The following is a 20556-nucleotide window of genomic DNA, read 5'->3' as shown; positions in this document are numbered from 1 at the left end:
CCATTAATCTTCTGTGTCACGATCCCTCCCGGCCCTGCTCAAACTTTGCTACGTGCAGCCCTTCATTTTAGGATGAAAACTTTGGTGCAGGAGGATCTTGAGGATCTATTAATGTAAAAACAATACCTCTGTGCCTTACAAGAGCTGGAGAAGCTGACATCTCCTTCATATTTTTTTTTTTTAAATCTGGTGGTTTTTTTTAATCTGGTGTTAAGGGAGAGCATGTGTTTAAATTAAGAGCCCCTGTATCTCCCGCAGTTATCTGCAGGTGCAAGGTTAGGCTGGAGGATGCTTTCTGCCACCCCGAGCGCCCCTCTGCAGCCTGTGGAAAGGTGATCAGCAGTCTCCCTTGGGTCTCATACCTCTGCTGCCTCAATGCTTAGCATCAGGGGCCGTGCTGCTGTAGTTGTGACTTTACTCTGTGTCACAGCTCCACACTGTGACAGGGACAAAGTAATGCCTGCTTTGAGCAGAATTTGGGGCCTTTTCCTATCCCAATAAATTTTGAATGCATTTAAATCTTGTGGGCTGTAAGGAGATGGTAGAGGTAAGAGGAAGAAGAGGCGGAGATGGGATTTTTTAAAGCCTTTTGCTAAGAGGCAAATTTACATAGCTAAAAGACTGGCATAAAATTAATTTAACAGGCCAAGCGGAACAGAGGAGACAACCAATTTTTTGATCAGTTAACGCAGACCTTAATACATAGACTTGAAGGCATGTTGCCTTACACCACTGGGGTTCTGACCCGTGCTTATATTCTCAGATCCTGCATCTTGGGCTGATTGCTGTGTTTCTCAGCTCATCAGCTGCACTGGCAAACAGGAATGTGTACTGGAAGAGATCAATATGCATATGGTTAGGAAAGGGGCTAGAGGACATACTTTGCTTTTGCCTTCATGTAAAACTGTTGGCAAAGAGCCTTTTATTCTTAACACCAAAAGTTATATTTATCTATCTGCCTGTCTGTCTATCTATCTATTTCTGACAGGTATATATATATAGGTGATGAGCATCTACACGCACATGTGGTCTACATCAGTATAAGTAAAACGCGTGCACGGCTACAAACTATATCTTTTGGTTTTGTCTGTGAACTGAGCACTTTTTCCAGGTGAGTTAGAAACCCTCGTGTCTGTCTGTCTGTCTATCCACCCCAGGCAGGAGAGCAGGGACTGCAGGAGAGTGTTTCTGAAGGCCTAGCCTGCAAGTGGGGTTTTTCTGCACCGTTTGCGCTGTGCCTCTCTCTTGCTTGGGTTGATGCTGACATCTGGAGGCTGTGCTGCGACAGTGTGCGTGCAGTTATTTTTACATGGCTTTTTGCTCATGTCCTGGTTTGAGGTAAAACAGAACCAACTTTCTGTTCAGTAATTTTACTTCTTAGCTAGGCCTCTTCTAACTCTCTGAAATTAACAGCATGTTCGTTCTCATCGTAACTATGTTTATAGTTGATGCCAAGGGATGGTAAGCAGAGAGGCTCTTGCTTATACTTATTGCTATAACAACCAAGGTCAGATAACTTCATTATTTGCCCCACTGGAGGGTCGGAAATGGAAAAGTTTAGGGGGTCACACCTGCAGGGAGGACTGGACAGGACAGCTGACCCCAAACTGACCAACAGGGTATTCACTCCCATCTGCCCCATGCTCAGTATAAAAGTTGAGGGATCAAAGGGTCAGCCCTCTTTCTTCAAGACTCTGTCTGTTCATCTGCCTTTGATCCCGATCTGTGCATTCCTGATTCCAGATCTGGAATCTAGTTCCCATCCGTCACTGAGTCCAGTCTGGGACTTCCCCAGAGCCTGCCGGTGACATCATCCTGGGAGTCTGATACAGTTTTGTATGTATTGTATCTATTTCATTATTTCATTTTTATTTTATTATTAATATTTCATTAAAGTAGTTTAGTCCTTCTAAACTCGTAAATCTCTCTATCTCTCCTCCTCCTCTCCTTCAAGTGAGCAGTGGGGGAAAGCATCTGTCATCCATCACTGGCCAGTCTCGCCAAAACCACGACAGCTCATCTTTGTGGTTGCATTTTGTAAGAAGTACCTTTTGGCTATCATGCTCTGCCAGTGTGATTTGACCCTGGGTCATGCCTAATTGTCTGGATATATTTGCTGAAATCCTGTTGCTGATTTGGGTAGCATTTAGCATGTTTGCTTTGGTTCCCTCTGTTACTGATATCTGGTCATGATATGGTCAGTAGACAGGAGCCCAAACTCGAATAAGGCAGGTCTGGACACAAGACGAGCTGTGATCTGACCAAGTTTAAAAGTTAGGGAAAACTGAATTAGGCTTTCAGATTATGGAAAATGGATTTGCTGTCTCAGGTGATGGACATCTGGAGCATTGATGATGTTCATAATGGGGGTTGACCTACAATACAGGCTGTCTTACACTGCTAACCCCAAAAATGAGCCGATATCCATAATCCCATAGGGAAGAATGCTCTGCCTGTCCTCCTTCTCTGTGCCACCTCTCCTTGCCATGCTGTCACCACATAAGACAGGTGGTACTGGTAATGGAGTGACAACATTTCTGTAACTCACTTCTCTGCTTTTTGGCATCTATGAGGTAAGTAAGGGCTTTGGGGTTTTTAGCCCATGAGCCATATTAAGTGAGAAAACTGTGCCAAAGCAAGGCCCTTTATATGGAAATTTCCAGCCATTCTTTTAACTTCCCAGAATTGTAGCTGTAAGGCACCCTGGCCACTACACCAAAGCCCTACCCGCTCTGGTATGATTTATTACTGTTTATTACTACAAATGCCAGGATGCAAATTGTCATGCTCCAGAAATTGTGCTTCTCCCTTAACACTTGCATCCTCAGAGGATGTTTTCCACTTTAACGAGTTGGTTTACCAAGACAGGTTGACCCCAACAGAGGGCTGTGGCATGATGTCTGGGAAGTGTCGTTACCAAACCCTAGCACTACAAATGAGCTGCGTTTGAGCAAAGAGCCCGGGCAGCTTGTATTCAGGCTTTTGCTCAGACACCTACTGCAAGCAAGGAATAGACTTTTACAACTACTGCTGGGAATTCCTCTTTTTGGTTTCCTCCTGGCAATTTTTGGCTATTTGGCATCACCAAATTGTGCTACCACTGCTGCTGTTACACTCAACTTTTAAGCACTTTGTAGACCTTGCTGCTACGACATGTTTCTCTAGGAGCTGCCGAAGCATTTCTGGGACTGTAGTGAGCTCTGCTGCATGCATTCTTCATCCCACCAGCAACTTGAGGTCTGTAAGGAAGAAAGAAATAAGGAAGGAAAGGAAAAAAGGAAGAGAAATCTAATAAAAAACGTTTATGTATTGGAATTTTATACTGGCAACTGGGAAACTGGACAAAGTTCTGCAGAGATGAGCATTTAATCTCCGTGATTGATTTATTTTGGGCTTTTCACTTTTGGGCAATATACATGCCCTAACCCCATCATTTTTGTTGCAACAGACTTGCACAATAGATGCTGAATAGCTCCTGCATGTTTGGTGAAGAGGCAGACTGCTTGAATAGGGAAAATTGTTGTCTAGCAATTGGAAGGTGCCTATCCTGGGCTTCTTGCATCTTTCTTGTTCTGAGCCAGTATGTAGTATATTTTTAGATGAATGCCTGGATTTTTTTTAGTTGATAATAGACAGATCTCTGCTTACATTTCATCCTTGTTTTCTAATAAATTTCCAAAAGCGTTTTAAATTTAAGACCTTAACCTCATTTTTAAAGCACTCAATGAGTCATTTAAATGAACAGAACTCTGAATTCTGGGGCATTTTCAGCAAAAATTCTGATTTATGTTCTTTTCTGGTCTTGATACATGATTTTCTTTCTGCCTTGCTATGGTGTACAATCATCTTTTACTTTGAGAAGCTGCATTCACCTTAAACCACGTTTGTTCTTTGAGAATATCAGCATCTTTCTGGCTAATCCCTCTCAAGGAAGCCATTAACTTAAACTGTAAGTTGTACCTCCATTTTTCAATGGCGCATGCTTGCTATTGTTATCATTCTGCTTATCAGTATGTCTCTCTTTCTGGGGTTGTATTATTTCATGCTTCAGCATCTCACCACAAAAGTACAGCTATGGCTTCCAACCACATATGTGAGAATAACTGAAAGAGAAATTTGGAAAGTCTTTATTCAGGAGACATGTCTCCTAAATCATGTTGAACTGGTAATTAAATGGATTCAATAACTGACCTAACTTTAACTGAGCAAAATGAACCTTTCCAAACCTCTGGTAGAGAATTACTCTAATCAAGACCAGAATCCCTCGTGATAGAAAATGCTGAATTTTCTGAGCAGGTTTGGAGCTGTTTGAGTTCATAGCCTGAGGTGGAAATGAGGCTGGCTATGGGGATACAAAAGCACAGACAAGGTTCTCTGGAGAGCAGCATTTTTGCCCACCCCCCCTCCAACCTTTTAGCCCCAGAAAAGCTAAATGTGAACTTTGCTAGCATGGAACCAGCAATGTTGCCCCAGGCCAGTCCTCAGCCACACATGCCAGGGATCCTCTTTCCATACAGTGTGAGAGCCGCTATAAAACCTTGCAGGAAATTTTCAAGACTACTTTGAATCCTGCTGGAATGGTACAAGGGGACTTGGCTGACACCAAAATCTGATTTTTTTGTTTCTTCGGGTGAGATGGTGAGGGGTGGAGAACCTTTGGAGGCCTTTGGAGAGTGATTAGTTATGTTTGTTCAACCAGTTCTGAGCTGGATCCAGTGTCTGTTATCATAAGTCAGGCGAGAAAGCACATGTCCAAGTGTGATGCAGTGGAAAATAGCGTGTGTGGCCCATGTTTAGTGGTTTCTGTAAAAAAATTATCCCACTGGCTAAATGATGTTACATTAGCCAAGCTCTTCCACTGCTTTGAGTAGTCTCTCTGCTTCCAGAAAAAAAATAATCTCTCCAATTGAACCAGCTATTAATTGAAGGAGACCTCAAAAGACCCCTAAACAATCCCATATGCTAAATAAAGACAGATCAAAGTGTAGTTTCTCCTGTTCTCTCTGGATGCAGTTGAATGTCTGAGGGGCTTCTTTCTGAGCAAAAGATAATTTCCTTGGTTTCAAGTGCAGAAATGCACACTTTGCTAGCTGGCAGCAAAGACATGGGTGATGTACGAGGAGCAGCCCAGACTGAATGCAGGAACTTGCTGCTGCCATTTAATCCAAGATACTATATTTCACGATCATAGTCCTGGAGTTTTTCAGCAACCGGTTTAATGTATGGGAAAGTATTTAGCTTGCCTTGGAAAAGTTTCCCATTTGAAAACAAGCTGCAGTGGGAGAGCTGGCACTTGCACAGGAGGCTGCTCTGTGAAAATTGGATTTCCCTGAGTGGTGCAGTAGGGCTGGGTCACAGCGAGGGCTTTTGAACAGCTTCCAGGAAAGGCTCCAGGCTATGCAGATGGAGAACCCCTCTGCCTGATCTCCAGAGGATTGCTGCCACCTTGCCGATTGCCAGAACAGGGATTTCGGAATGGATTTTATTCCTGTTTTCTGTCCCTTGGGCAAGGGGAACGTGCAGAAGAAGAGCTGGACCTTGGCTTACACTCATGAATTAAAAGTCTTGGGACCATTTTAAATCTCCAGCTGTGGAGGAGAAGCTCTGTTCTAACTTTGCTCTCAATTCAAGATGATTGTTCTTAACCTCAACAAATAGAGAACCACTAGTTGGTTCTAATCTATTAGCAAGCAATACCAGGACACCTTGTCATGGTTGAGAAAGCGCCAAACCAGGTGTTTGCCAAAGGTCTCATGCATGAGCTCAGGTGATACAGTTTATTTTCTCTGGGCCCCCTGCTATCTGCACAGAAAGCAACAGTTCCCGCTTTCAGGGGTGATGTGAGGACAAGATCTGCTGCAGTTGTGCGGTGCTCAGAGGATGATAATGCTGGAAGAGGCTGCTTGCTCCAGCCCTGGAGAGATTTGTTGCTGTGCCTAAGCCCTTCTGGAGGCAGCTTTATTGTTCAGCATAAGCATGAGGAAGAATATCGCATTCAAAAACATTCCTCTCCCACCCTGGCTTGCAGCTTTCCTGGGCTTTTCCCTTGCCTTTCCCAGCAGATAGGGCCACACACCCTTTGGTGTTGGTTCTTTCTTCCATGTATCTGCAGCTTCTGTCTCCAATCTTTCTGCTGCATGAGGCACTGCCTACCCTCGAGGCTGCTGCAGAGTGGGCCAGCTCACCCTGGCCCTAAAACCTGCACCCAAACCTGCCATTTTGCAGATTTTTTCTGGATCAATCCCTTTCCCCGTAGGAGAGAGGGTGTGAATGTGTGCCTCAGTCCTGCGGCAGATGTTATGTGGGAGAAGTTGGTGCATGGGGCACGTGGTAGGAGTGTACCCCATTGTCAGCACTGTGCTTGCTGCCAGTCAGGGTCCTTCGCATGATGGTTTGCTGACAGAACACAGTCGCATCCCCAGCTGAACTCCACAAGGCTGTTTCAGTGTAGGTACAAGGCAAGATCCCTTGCTGGACCAATTTGGAGTGCCCATCCCCACCTCTTTCTTGAGAATGAGGCATGTTTTAGCCCTTAGCAAGCTAGTATGAACTGCTTCCTCTGGTTCACACTGATGAAGTTTCTGCCCTGGGTGGGACTTGTGCTGGCCAGGGCTGTACCAGCTACATCAGCTGAACTGCACAGTAGGAGGTAGAGTAAAACTACCAGAATTTGGCAGAAATGCAAAGGGAGGGGGTCTGCTGCACACAACCACGAGACAGCATGAGAAGCAAAGCTGAGACCCATCTTCAAAAGGCCTCTCTACGGGTATGAGGATTTATGAATGGCTAGTCTTCTTTCTTAGGGCAGTTATCTGAATTTCTCCTGAGAGCTTTTATGTTTTTAATGCTTGTGGATGTGTTTTCTCTGTTCCCAGGCCGGCATCTACATCTGAAAAGACACCTCAATTCTCGGTGCCTGAAGGACAGCTGTGGCTGTCCATTCCCGGATCATGTTTCCCACATTCCCTGGCCCTGTGTGAGTTGTTCAGTCCCTCTGTGCCTTGTCTGGAGAGGCATATCCTTGCTTGGGGAGCAAGGCAAGAGGAGATGAATTAAAAGGTGAATTGCCTGCACCCTATGACAATAGCTGCACAGGGCAGACTGACTTTTGGAAACGGCAAGTGTTTGGCTTTCGTGGTTTGTTGTTAAATAACCACCAGTGTGAAGAAAGGAGAATTTGTCCTGTTCTGCTCAAAGAGACACTGCCTGGCTCTGTGCTTGCTGTTTATGGGCAGAGTCCATGGGTTACCTCTCTTGCCCTTCCTGAAATGTCTAAACAAGCATCCTTGATTGCTCTGTGTTGCAATGGGACATTACCAGCTTGTATCAGGGCTGGGTTGTATTATTTGTCATGGCAGGGAGCAGTACAGTAGGAACAAGTTGAAGAAAACCCTTCAGAGGTGTGTTGTCTTCAAAATGTCCTTGGAAGATCTTTCTCCCCAGCAATAAAGACAGCAAGTAGACATGTGTTGGGCTGGCCCAGAGGCTCTTCCTGCCACCTTGGGTCTGGGGAGCATCAAACACCAGGAACTGAGCTGGAAGGAACTGTGAGAGGCTGTGCAAAATGGCCATCGCACCCCAAGGCAGGACCACCTCTCCCTAAACCAGCCCTGACAGTACCTCTGTTAGGTTGGGGATGGGGTTAATGGTCCTTGTAGGAAGGGCTGGGAAAAGACAGAAGGGAAAAAATGATGCCTGGAAAATAACAATATGAGTCCATGTTTGGTGAGAGAGAACACAGAGAAGTGAAGAGATTCTTTTCCACGACCATCCAGCGGCTTTCTCTGCCTGGTTTGGGTGTCACCTTGTGGTAGCAATAGGGTCATGGCTTGCACAAGGACCACTGTGTCCTATAGTACCCCTGCCACCTTGCCCTGATTTTGGTCAGTTCTTGTTCCTGCTGCCTCAGAAAGGCTTACTGAGCATAAGACATATTAGGTGAGAAGTCAGCCTTGAGGGCAACAATGGAAAATAATTTGGGGAGGGAAAGAAAGTACATATTTGGTCAGGTCTTCATGCCAGATCTTGAACCAGCAGAGCTGTTTTGGGAAGTGTGGTTTTGTTTGACTGAAATAGTTATGAATTCAACTTTAAAGCCAATTGCATCTTTATGGCCTAAAATTGCTTTATAGCTGTAATTTATTCTCCCTTTCATACAGGAATAGCTCTGGCAAAGGCTGGTCTTGTTGTAACTAACACCCGGAGGGTGAGCCGAGAACAATTATTCACTGTCTGACAAAATAGGAACTTGAGGATATCATGAAAACGTTTCAAGTGACATGTTTGGCACCATCAAAAGGAAGCACTTCAGGTACTGAACCTACGGACTGCCTTGGGTGGGTCTTGTGGGTGCTGATGTGAGTTCAGCATTCACGCAAGTTCATGGACTTTGAAGTACAGAGACACCGCCTCTTGTTTGGGCAGCCTTTGAGCCATCAACTACTGGAAGAGGGATTGCACCCCAGTGCAGGATCACGGCAGAGCTCCCACGTTCTTAGGCTATTTGGAGGCATGTGCCAGTAGGTATGGTCAGAGACAGAATATTGGACTAGACTGACTTTTAGTGTAATCATATACACCCATGCGACTTTTCACTTCTATCACTGTATCTACCACAGCAGCTTTGCCAGCACTTCAGGGCAGGGTTTGACTCTTGAGACACACAAGCACCTAACGTGTATATTGAGCCTTTAAAGCGCAGGGTCTTCACCCATGGATGGCCTGTATGCCAGGCAGTACATCTGAAACACCATGCTCAGATTTTACATCCTTTTTTTTACCTGGTTGAAGGTAAGGCTGCACTGTTTAGACAACACTCGCACTTGGAAAGCTACCTTAGCATAGCACAACAGAATAATTTCTAAATGACTTTTTAGCTCCTATGGAATATAGACATAGCAGCAAGGCTCCGATGAAGCGAGGACTCCTCCATTCAAACCAGTCTCTGTTCTTATAAAATGCTTGCAGAATAAAATTATTATAAAATGTGAATTAAAAATATGGGTTTGTATGTTCTTTATAAACACCATCAGAAAGGTTTTTCAAAGCCACAGGGATAAAAGGTAAAATTACCTTTATTCATCTTAGTATAAATCAGGAAGAGGTAGAATTAATAATTTCTAATACGCTAACCCTTTTCTAACCCTGTCCATTAGATGCTCTAGTGTCTCTGAACTGAGCCCAGGTCTTGTCCTTTAAACATGTCTTTTGGATCACAATAGCTTATCCAAGATGATGGCTCAAGTCAGGCATCTGTTAAGTTGTATACCCTTATTTCTTCTTCCAAAGGTGCTATGCAATGCCTCAGAAAAGCTCATGCATGTCAGTTCCTGGAAGAGACATGATTTCTTGCAAGCAGCAAAATCCAAATAGAACCAGCAAGCTCTACCATGACTCCCCTCTGCATTTTTGTGGAAGCACCTTAAAAATGCCTTGCAAAACAAGTGCACTTCTCAGGCTGTTACCACAAATTGAGGGGCAAATTTCCTACCGGTAATATTCAGGCTTCGTGTAACTATCAGTCTTGAGTTCTGAAAGGTTGTATCTCAGAAAAAAAGTAGGAGAAATTTTATTTCCATGGGAATTCCTTTAGAATAATTCACTGCGACTCTCCAATGAAGAATTCAATCCTCACATGTTATGGCAATAGTTTTGCTATAAGAAAAAGCATTTTTTTCATTTTCTCTGTGTTCAGAATCTGCTGGTAAGGACTCAGTTTTCTGTGCATCCCCTTCAGCACATGGTGGTTGTAGTTCTTCTGGAATAAATTGATCAGGCCAGCACCTTGTTTGTTGGCTTGCTTCATTGTCCTTACTGACCTTTCCAATTTGATAGAGATCCTTGACGATTATTTTTTCAGTATCTTCGAGTACTGTCGTCAATAAATTAAATAGGAGAGCAATCCAGGCAAGACCAAAAAGAATCCAAATGGCCACCAGCATTCGGTAGTAGGAAAAGTAATTCCTGCCAGGCTGTTTACCTGCAGGTAAGGGGACAGAAAGAATCCCCCATGAATGGGATTTCCATCTCTCAGTCTGCTGTGTAAAATCATGTCTTCTGAAACATGACCACTTATTTCTTTACTTTGAAACATAAGTCTTAGGTGGCTAAAGCAGGGACACATGCCTTATTTTGTACGACTGTCACAAATGGTTCCCTTTTGGTATATGCAAATTCCTAGGCTCCTTGAATTCTCCCCCTACACTTCCACTTTCCTCCCCCAAATACTTGGCTTCTTCGCACCCCAAAGCACCACATTTCATTATATTTAGACAAATTTGGGCTTTTGTCAGCACATGCAGTCCCAGAGAAATTAGTATTTCCCCCAGAACTGTACAAGGCAAAGACCAGTCAAAGACTCAGACAGAAGATTTTCCTCTACACTATGTTGGTGGCCTGTGTGGTCAACCCCTGGTGATTACAGTCATAAACCTGTTGCTTTGCTGTGTGTCCTTTTTGAAATCAACCTTACCTACTACATAGTCTCCAAAGCCAATGGTGCTGAGGGTGATAAATGCAAAGTAAATTCCTTCACTGTAGGACCAGCCCTCTGTTATCTGGAAGAAGACTGATGGCAAACACAGAAAAACTAAGATCCCTGTTGCCAGGAAGAACAAAAGGGTCAGAAATTTGATCTTCTTCTGAAAAAGAAACAAATTCAATTATAATCATGATTTAACACATTAGCAGGCCATATATAATGATGGCTATTCAAAATGGGTGGCTATCTAGGAATACCTACTGGGACCACAGGAACTGAAGGACCTCTATTAAGTGTTCTTCCTCTGAAAGTACCCTAGCCTTGCTCTGAAGCAGGGGGAAGCTATGTATTATGAATGTTGCATATCCACATTAGCCCTGGGAGATGTAGTCTTTTACCTGATTGTATCAGCCTCCAATGACCATGAGTATAGGATGAATTCCTATCCAATGACTTTTACTGGAGTCAGACTGTTTCCACTTTTCACAAGACAACTTCACTTTTAATTTTTAGATATTCAGGTATGTCACGTAAAGAACATTCAAATTTGCCTGGGAAAACAGACTTTTAAAAAAATATTTACACCATTTCTGACAGTACTATCTTCAAGAGTCTTGCATTGGTGCCACAACTTGTCTCCTACCCAGTGGATACATCACTACAAGAAGACATTTAACAAATGATCTTCTGATGAAGAAGTGCCTGAACAGTGACTTTTGAACCATCCTACTTCCCAGCAGTCATGAAGAAGCCTTGACTGGAGAAAAAGACTTGCTATATATTAAGATTTATCAGCCAGACACACATATAGTTTATGTACAGGATTTTATAAGTCCTGATTGTCTGGAAATTAATGGTAACTGTTGGATAATTTTTCATGCCTTCATGCATTACACATGTTCTTGAGTCTATATCTGATCAAGTCCTATGTTCTATTTAAGTTCACCAGACGTGGGGAGAAATCTAGCAATTTGAACAGGGTTCTCTGTAGCATTCATACCTTGTCCGGAAAGAGAATTACAGGAGGAGACACTGAAAAGCTATTTTGACTTCCTCAGTAGAGGTGAGAGAAGGGGAAGAGCTGCAAATAAATTGGGGCATAACCAGGCAAGACACGTCCTGTCTCTAGGCCTTTACAGGTGCCTCCTCATCTTTCAGCAGGTGGGTTCAAATAGGCAACTTCAGCCTGAAGTTTCCTTTCTGTCAAGTCAAGGGAGGAGAGGGATTAAAGGACTGTATAATGAACAAGGAGGGGAGACACACTAGTCATTGAGTCAATGTCCATTGCAACTCCTACAGCTCACCTACTTTTTACAGCTTTTTACAGCTCATCTGCTTTTTACAGCTCATCTGCTTTTTGCTACCTCAAGATGAGACGCTTAATGATCTCTCTCTTTACTGGTTATAAAGGGAGACAGGTGCTTCCCTAGAATGTTAGCTCCTGAGATAAGTGTCTAGAGAAGTGGAATGAGGCGCCCGCTCTCTCCATTGATTGCTGAAGGGGGCTGGATGTCTGCCATTTAAATTGGTAGACAAAATTTATCCCTTTCTCTGAATATCTCCTCTATGGTTGCCTCGTCTGTTTAGCTCTGCAAGTGAAGAATGTGTCTTTCCCTTTCCTAGCACAACGTCTAACACAGCATTAGAAAAAATATAATAGAGGATAATGCCAGTATATATCTTGAGAAAAAAAAACTAGAAATGAGCATATAAACATGCCTGAGTAAGTAAAACCAAGTACCTTTCTCATTCCTTTTTCGTGCAGGAATTCCCCCAGCTTTTTACATAGCAGGGAGAGCATCTTACCGACACGGTGCAGAAAAACAATATTCAGAGGGATTCCAAACAGAGCAAAGAAGACACAGAAGATCTGGCCCCCAGCAGTTTTAGGACGTAGTGTGCCATAGCCTATGAAAAAAGATGGTTCAGAGGAGATATTCCAGAGAACTGGAGCAGTCTACTTTCACACCTACACCAACGTGGCCTGCCTTTGACCCCAAAAGATACGGCTAACACTTCTCAGTCTACATGCACTCTTTTTTCTCTGAAAAAGGCAGTAAGTAGATTAAGTGATTCGCGCTGCACGTGTTGGGAGATGCAGAGAGCCCTGTGTGCTCCCAACCCAGCCTTAGTGGGAATGAAAGCACAATCTAAAAGCAGTCATGGCAAACATGCTCTGTCCAGTGACAAATACATGGGAAGACAGAAACCAGAAGTCTGGGGACCTGGAAGATGTCAAGGCTGCAGTCCCACACTGTTTGCTATGTCAGAATCACATATAGCCATCTCTAGCTTCTTGTCAATCTGCCTGTGTGTTAGTGACCTCCCTGGCTAAATGCCAGTGAGTTGGTATGTCCAGATACAGGCTCCAGTCCTGCAGGCAGCGCAGCATGCATTAGAATAGATGATGCTAATTAGTCCAGACCTTACTGGTGGGTGATTTATTTATGCCAGAGAGATATTTGTCTTAAAGTCCTACTAAAAGAGGATTTATCTAAGTAGTAGAACAATGGCTACAGAACTCCAAACATGTTCTTTAATGGATGGGAGACTTTGTTCCTCTTAGACCCCATGAGGTACATCCCTGAGTGCAAGAGTCCTGTGCTTTGTGGATGTCCTTACTCTGTCAGTGATTCTGAGAAAAGGCACTTTCCCAAGCACAGTTCATCTCAAGACATCCATTACTTGGAAAATGCAATGTTTTCTTTGGGGGAATAGGCAAATAAAACAGCCGAGTGATTTATTGACTACTAAGCCCTCAAATGCTTGAGCTGTCTTATGCTCCCTGTTGCAGAAATATTCCATTTTCATCACAAAACCGGGTGAAGATGAGTGGAAGTACTTGGTGTACTTCACAACAGACCTCTGTGGCAAAGGTGCAGATAAACAGGCAAAGTTGCACTTTTCCTGGGACAGCCTGACTGCCTCATTAGGGAAACAAATTTGATGGGAGGCAACTGATTTGTTTGTCAGAGAAATGCTGTAATGAAAAAGTACAATACAGGTGGTGGCAAGGAGTGGATTGGCTAGTAGCAGGGTGCTGACAAACTAGGGAAGCTTTATTGATATGCGAATGTTGTAACCATGGAACACTTGTTGTTCATGTGATGGGTCAGAAGCCTTTCTTTCTTGTGCAGCAGGAGGTCTCCACATGGGTTCATGCAACACCTATACACCTGCCATGATGCTGGGACACCACTGGGGCCCCTGTGACGCATCACACTCACAGATCAGTGGAGCAGCTGTGCTGAGGGTGCAGTGGGAGTGAGGCCTCAGCTTCACTCTGTGTAATCATAGATTTGACTTTCACTGCATGAGAGTGTGAAGCAGGAGCTAACAGTGTGGATTTTATACTTAAATTTGGCAGGCCTGCACTGTTTGGGATGCATATTTGAGAGAAAGGGAGAGGCAGGCAGGGGCAGGCAGCCTCTGAAAAAGTCAGAACAGCTTGAAGCAGCAGTGTAAAAGTTTCAGCATTTACCTTGCCTCCTTCCCATTTTTTTCCTCCTGGCATATTACTAATTCAATATGTACATTAACAGCTTAACACAGGTTATTGAGACAGTGCCTGTGCCCCAGCAGAGTTCAGTTATTTCCTAACATTCTTTTATGTTTTACAGCACTCTCGGATTTAAAGCCTATTTGACCTTAGAATAAAGACCAGAAAAGTGAAGTTTATCTCCCACCCACAACTGGCAGCAGAGGGAGCATTTTAATGGATGGCTGAAAAAGAAGAAACAAGTGGGAAATAATATGAAAAGCCACTGGTATTTCACAAGCCAAAATAATGCGCAAAGAGCTGTGCAGTGATGAGATCTCAGGACTAAGTCTGTTGCTGCTTACCACCCATGACAATGAAGGGCTGGAGTTTTTGTACTTGTCGGTTTTATCCATTCAGGTTCTAATAATCAGAGGGCTGGAGTTTTTGTATTTGACAGTTTTATCCATTCAGGTTCTAATAATCAGACATGATAAGCATCACACACACAAAGCCACATATACATGGAAAGCGTTAGACCTACCTATTGTGGAGACGACTGTGCCTGCAAAGAAGAAGGAGTTACTGAAATCCCAGCTGCTGTCTTCAATCTGTGATTCATTTCCAACAGGGTATACTCCATTCTGAATGGCTTCGGTTAGGTTCTGTAAGGGAAGGCAAAGTTTGATATCAACATGGCTGCTTTTCTCAACTGCTTGCTGCAAAGATGCTACAGATTTCGCCAACTACTGCTCCTTTCCTTTGAATACTACTCACTTGTCCTCAGCAATACTCTGACACTATTCACACCTTTACCTCCAGGCTGGGTAGTCCAGGCAGTGTTAGCCTTTTGCCCTGTTCATCCTGACTAGTCTAGTGGGTGTTAGAACTTGTTTCTTTTAGCGTGATCAAGGACCTCAATTCTTTTAGACTAAGTACTTCAGAAAAAATGATCCTATAGATGACAGGACGTGGCAGAGCAAGACAGCCTGCTGGCTTAAGGGATGGGGTGGCTGGTTGCTGGCTTCGAGTTTGCCCTTGAGATGACAGTGGTGGATCCAGGATCTAATCACTCACCTGTATGCAAGTGTACTGAGCAGCTACTCTGATCCCTCCCAGGAGGGCATCAGTGAGTTATAGCAGGGTACATGTGACATCATAAACAGAGAATTTCATTTTAAGGCTGTATTGTGATTAGTGTCACAGTTTTAAATTCAGAAAAAGTCTGATTTGCAAAGCTTTAACTTTTGGGGCAACCACAATCAGAATTCAGCCTGACATATACACTCTTCTCCAAACTGCATACATGAACATGCATGCACATATTGACAATGTGGCCTTTAAGGTGAGGTTAGATGAACATCTGTCAGAGATGGTTTGGGTTGAGTTGAGACTGTCCTGCCACAGGGAGTTTGACTGGATTTTTCTTCCAAGCCCCTCTAACCCTTTCGTCTATCATGATATGCATTTTCAGACTCTTCCCTTCTTCCTTGGTTTTAAGTGCTGTTATTTTTTTTTGAGTTAAAAAAAAATAATTAAGAAAACCCCAAACAGTATCCAGCTGTCCCTGCCTTTAGCAAACAGAGAACATTGGACTGGACATCTGGAAGGCAGGCTACAAACAGCCTAGATAAAAACCAGGGCTGAGCCCTGCCAGAGGCAAGACACAAGCTGGAATGAACTGCACCAGAAAAGTCTCCCCCCCCTCCCCCCAGCTTCCTCCCTATCTTTTCTGCTGGTGTTCCGGAAAATCAAGACTAACAGAAATCATTCCACAGCCTTTGCACAAAGATTTCACTGTCTTGTAAAGTTCCTCTTTTCTTTGGTCCTCCCTTACCCACAAAAAAATTCCAAGGTGAAGAGCGTGCACGCATATGTGAACTGGGGGCTGGATCGCCGGTTGTGTCATTAGAAATACCAGCTTTCCCCTCTTTTCCTTAACCTACAAACTGGCCCATTAAGAGCTCCCTTAATTTCCCACGCGGCAATGCTTACAGCAAGGCTATTTGCACTCCCCATTTTCTTCTGCATTGTAGCAGATAGAGCTAGGTAATACCAAAGATGAAGAGACAACCGTATTCATTCTCGGCTTCCTGTGCCGTGACCAGAAACACCTTTCCCTTGGCCAGGCTACCTGTATCACTTCTGCAGCATCTTCAAAAAGTAAACCCTGACTATGCTACCCTGCTTGTAGTGATATGGGCTTCTTTTTTTCACCCAACAGATTATTTCAGACCTTGACATATCGTTCCTTTTTGCTACCTCTGACACTGTTGTAAGCGGCAACCATGCCCATTCATTTCAAACGGCCTCATTTCTCCTGCCATGCCACCCATGGTAGATGAGCACAGTCCCACCAAAATCCAAATCAACAGGAGGCAAAACCCCGAAGATTTGGGATGTCGCAGGATGGGGACTGTTAATAGCTAACACACAAGGTTCTGCCAAGCTGCACAAGCTGTATTTACCATCAGTGTGACCTGTGTGCTCAGACCAGAGAGCAGGCTAGGGGTTTGCTGAAATCATCCAAATGACCACATCAGTAGGAATGCAGTGGAAGTTATCTGTGTAGCAAGGCTGAGTAGGAAACAACATCTGATGGGGAAACAGGAGGGAGAAAGGGCTTCTGCAGGACTGGCACTTACCTTCATAAACTGCTCCATCTCTGCCACCGTGAGGTGAGTGAAGTTCTGCAGAAAAGCCTCCTTCATCTGGGCAGCAGCCATTTTCTCCTGCTTCTCAGCAGTCCTCTCCAGCACCTGGAACACAGCAGCACCCACCAACAGGTAGACAAAGTAGCCGGCCACCAGCAAGCCCGTCTGCAGCTTGCCACTGCACATGGCCTTTGGTGGGACACAGCAAGGGACAGGGAGTGAAAGGTGGCGACTGGTAAACCCCTCGCACTCCTGGGAAGCCTTCCGCAGGCAGGAAGAGCCCTCCCAGCTCCAGTTTCCTCTGGGATCCTGCGCTGACAGGGGCAGCGAGCTGTCAAATACATTAATGGGGAAGTTGGGAAAAAAAAAAAACAAACAAACCCAACCCCCACAAAAAAACTTTCCACTCTCTGGGCTGCATGCTGTTTAGAGATTTCCTCTTGTCTGTGAAACTCTGCCTTGCTCAGTTCTCAGGAAAAGTGGGTCAGGATGTGAGGAGCTGGCAGGTGGCCATCTCCTGACCAAGAGGCTCTGGGGACAGGTGAGGATAGCCTGCAAAGAGCCCACAGGGGAGCTTGCTTGGAAAAACATTATTTCCCTCCTCTGCCTCCTGCTAACTCCAAGAACCGGACTCCGGGGCAACCCCCCGATAACCCCAGAAACCCCTTCTTGCACGATGTTCAGGGGTAGCTTCAGGGAAATTCAGCTGGGATGTTCTCCTGTCCACTTGCTGTGCAGGGCAGGGTCATGCAGCCTTGCCACAACAGCTCACAGGAAAAACTTGGACATAGAGAAAAACCGGTTGCAGGCTGTGTATGTTCCAGGCCTGGACAGATTCTTCTGCCAACATTTCCTATCCAGTGTATTCAAGAGAGGACATTACAGTGTCAACGTATGCACAATTACATGGATAAAAAAAACGTTATGCCATCAGATTCATAGAGCCAAAGAATCATGGAATCGTTTAGGTTGGAAGAGATCTTTAAGATCATTGAGGCCAACCATTAAAACAACACTGTCAACTCCACCACTAAACCTTGTCCCTAAGTGCCACGTCTACATGTATTTAATACCTCCAGGGTTGGTGACTCAACTAGTTCCCTGAGCAGCCAGTTCCCATGCCTGAAAACCCTTTTGGTGAAGAAATTTTTCCTAAGATCCAACCTAAACCTCTCCTGCCACAACCTGAGGCCACTTACTCTCTTTCTATCGCTTGTTAATTGGGAGAAAAGGCTGACAACCACCTTGCCACAGCCTCCTTTCAGGTAGTTGTAGAGAGCGATAAGGTCTCCTTCACGCTCCTTTTCTCCAGGCTAAACAACCCCAGTTCCCTCAGGCACTCCTCATAAGACTTGCTTTCCAGACCCCTCATCAGCTTCGTCGCCCTTCATTGGACACGCCTCAGTATCTCAATGTCTGTCTTATAGTGAGAGGCCCAAAACTGAACACACTATTTAAGGTGGTGTCTCACCAGTGTCGAGTACAGGGGGATGATCGCTTCCCTAGTCCTGCTGGCCACACTATTTCAGATACAAGCCAGGATGCTATTGGCCTTCTTGGCCACCTGGGTACGCTGCTGGCCATTGGCCAACGCTCCCAGGTCCTTTCCGCCGAACAGCTTTCCAGCCACTCTTCCCCAAGCCTGTAGCATTGCATGGGGTTGTTGTGACCCAAGCGCAGGACCCGGCACTTGACCTCATTGAATCTCATACCATTGGCCTCGGCCCATCGATCCAGCCTGTCCAGATCCCTCTGCAGAGCCTTTCTACCCTCAAGCAGATCAACACTCCTGCCCATCTTGGTGTTGCCTACAAACTTACTGGTGTGCACTTGATCCCCTCGTCTAGATCATTGACAAAGATATTAAACAGAACTGGCTCCAATACTGAGCCCTGGGGAACACCACTTGTGGACAGCAGCCAACCGGATTTAACACCATTCACCACCACTCTTTGGGCCCAGCCATTCAGACAGTTTTCTACCCAGCAAAGAGTGCACCTGTCCAAGCCATGAGCAGACAATTTCTCCAGGACAATGCTGTAGGAAATGGTGTCAAAGGCAGATAACATCCACAGCCTTTCCCTCATCCACTAAGCAGGTCACCTTGTCATAGGATGAGATCATGTTAGTCAAACAGGTTATTAACATACAGTGATATGGCCAATTATTTCTTCATGAAAAGCTAAGTCTCTCTTACATGATATTCCCTGGAACATAGGAAGTCATGGACATCTCATTGTTCTTAAACCAGGGACCCCAGGCTGCCTGAAGGACCTTGATATAAGGATTCCTATGAGGAGCCTTGAGGCAGGTGAACAGTACAGAGAAGGACTATTAGAGTTCATTTGAGATCTCGTAGGTTTGTGGAAAGATGAAGGCACAGCTGCGCACTCACCACATAGGAGATATATCAATACCTCATAGAAACCACAACTTAACTAAGAAGTCCTGACAAATGCCATGATGAAGGAGGGTGTAGTCATACTCCAAGCCAGGACCAATGCATATGTGCTTTTGAGTGGGTCTATCGGTACGTTTGTGCTTGGGGAGGATGAGTCATCAAAGTCTTGGAAAGGCACAGAGATTTTCAGCCACTGAGTGGAGTCCTCTCCTAAGGGAGCCAAGAGTTTCAAGGGAAACACTCCAGGGAATGATTAGGGAACAATCCAGGCAGACTCAGAATCAGAATCATTAGTGATTCTTTGCAAACATTCTTCTGTACTCATCATCTGGTCATGTCAGAAAAAAATAGATCCTAGGAATGCATTAAGACATGAAGAACCTTGGGGTCATTCACTGTTACTGCCACTGAGAGACAAATAGGCAGACAAAGGAGGCTGTGGCGAGGTGGGTCTTTTCTCCCTATTAACAAGCAGTAGAAAGAGAGGAAGTGGTCTCAGGTGATGGTAGGAGAGGTTTAGATTGGATATTCACAAGTCAGATTGGTTTTAGATTGGAAATTCACCAAATTTATTCACAAAAAGGGTTTTCAGGCATGGGAACTGGCTGCTCAGGGAACTAGTTGAGTCACCATCCCTGGAGGTATTTAAAAGATATGTAAATGTGGTGTGTAGGGACTTGGTTTAATGGTAACTTGCCAGTGTTCTGTTAATGGTTGGACTCAATGATCTTAAAGATCTTTTCCAACCTAAATGATTCTATGATTTACCTACAGTAATGTTGCCTCTAATGATTTCAGAAGGATGGTTCTCATGGATTTGGAAGTCACTTATATAAGTGTCAGAGCTTGTTCCCATCAGCTTCAATGAGAATTTGGCTGCCATTGAGAAGAATTTGCAGGGTAGGAGAGCAAAGTCCTTGAATGAAGATATTGACTTGGAACAGATACCAGGCAGATCTGAGCTTGGCTGTACCATAGACATTCTTAGCACTCAGATTAACTTGCTTGGCCCCTTAGATTTTCCTTTGGTTTGTGCACATTTGCTTTGTTATTTCAGTAGATGCCCTACTTTAATCATGACAAAACGGTAAAGCAAATCAGCCTTTGAAGAAGCATTTAAAATGTGCCACTTACTCTGGTCTTCAAGCCTTTCTGTTTTTATTGAGTTTGACAATACAAGAAAAGGCAGAGACTCTGGGATTAGCTTCACAGAACTAGTGTAAACAAGAGTTGGCAGATGGCTTCACTCTGTCAAGTGCAGGTTGTCCTTTCACACATAAACCTGTTTAACCTCAGAGGAAAAGAGGAAAACTATGAATGAAGGTAAATAGCTTTGCAAATCCTTAAAAGTTTAAAGATTTTCTTTAAACTTACTAGAAAAAGCTTTGTAGAAACAGGATGTGTCGTGTTTCCTTTCACTTCTTTTGAAGCTACAGGGTGCGGAAGGTGTGTTTCTTCCTCAGTTTTAAACTATTTCTATACAAATAATGGCACCTATGGCTTCACCCTTTTGTGTCTCTCAGACTCCCAGCCCTATGAGACA

At 44.4% G+C, this 20556-nt stretch overlaps 1 protein-coding gene across 3 annotated transcripts; it reads right to left on the bottom strand.

The window, feature by feature from the left end:
• Positions 1-1970: 1970 nt before the first annotated feature.
• On the bottom strand, positions 1971-16908 carry LOC134515223 (potassium channel subfamily K member 16-like). 3 transcript variants are annotated; one of them, XM_063333962.1, is made up of 6 exons: positions 16604-16908; positions 14503-14623; positions 12222-12388; positions 10472-10640; positions 9819-9979; positions 1971-3239 (listed from the first exon to the last, which is right to left on the bottom strand). In XM_063333962.1, exons 1-6 carry the CDS (start codon positions 16796-16798, stop codon positions 3162-3164), a joined length of 891 nt encoding a protein of 296 aa, XP_063190032.1. In that variant the 5' UTR covers positions 16799-16908; the 3' UTR covers positions 1971-3161. The 3 variants fall into 3 exon arrangements, with proteins under 3 accessions (XP_063190032.1, XP_063190033.1, XP_063190031.1); XM_063333963.1 differs by lacking the exon at positions 1971-3239 and adding an exon at positions 9060-9654; XM_063333961.1 differs by lacking the exon at positions 1971-3239 and having other exon boundaries at positions 9061-9979.
• Positions 16909-20556: the final 3648 nt, after the last annotated feature.

This window comes from Chroicocephalus ridibundus, chromosome 4 (genome assembly GCF_963924245.1).
Source record: "Chroicocephalus ridibundus chromosome 4, bChrRid1.1, whole genome shotgun sequence".
Taxonomy (NCBI): domain Eukaryota; kingdom Metazoa; phylum Chordata; class Aves; order Charadriiformes; family Laridae; genus Chroicocephalus; species Chroicocephalus ridibundus.
Note: the sequence above shows the minus strand (reverse complement) of the source record. Positions and strands in the feature narration are given on the sequence as shown.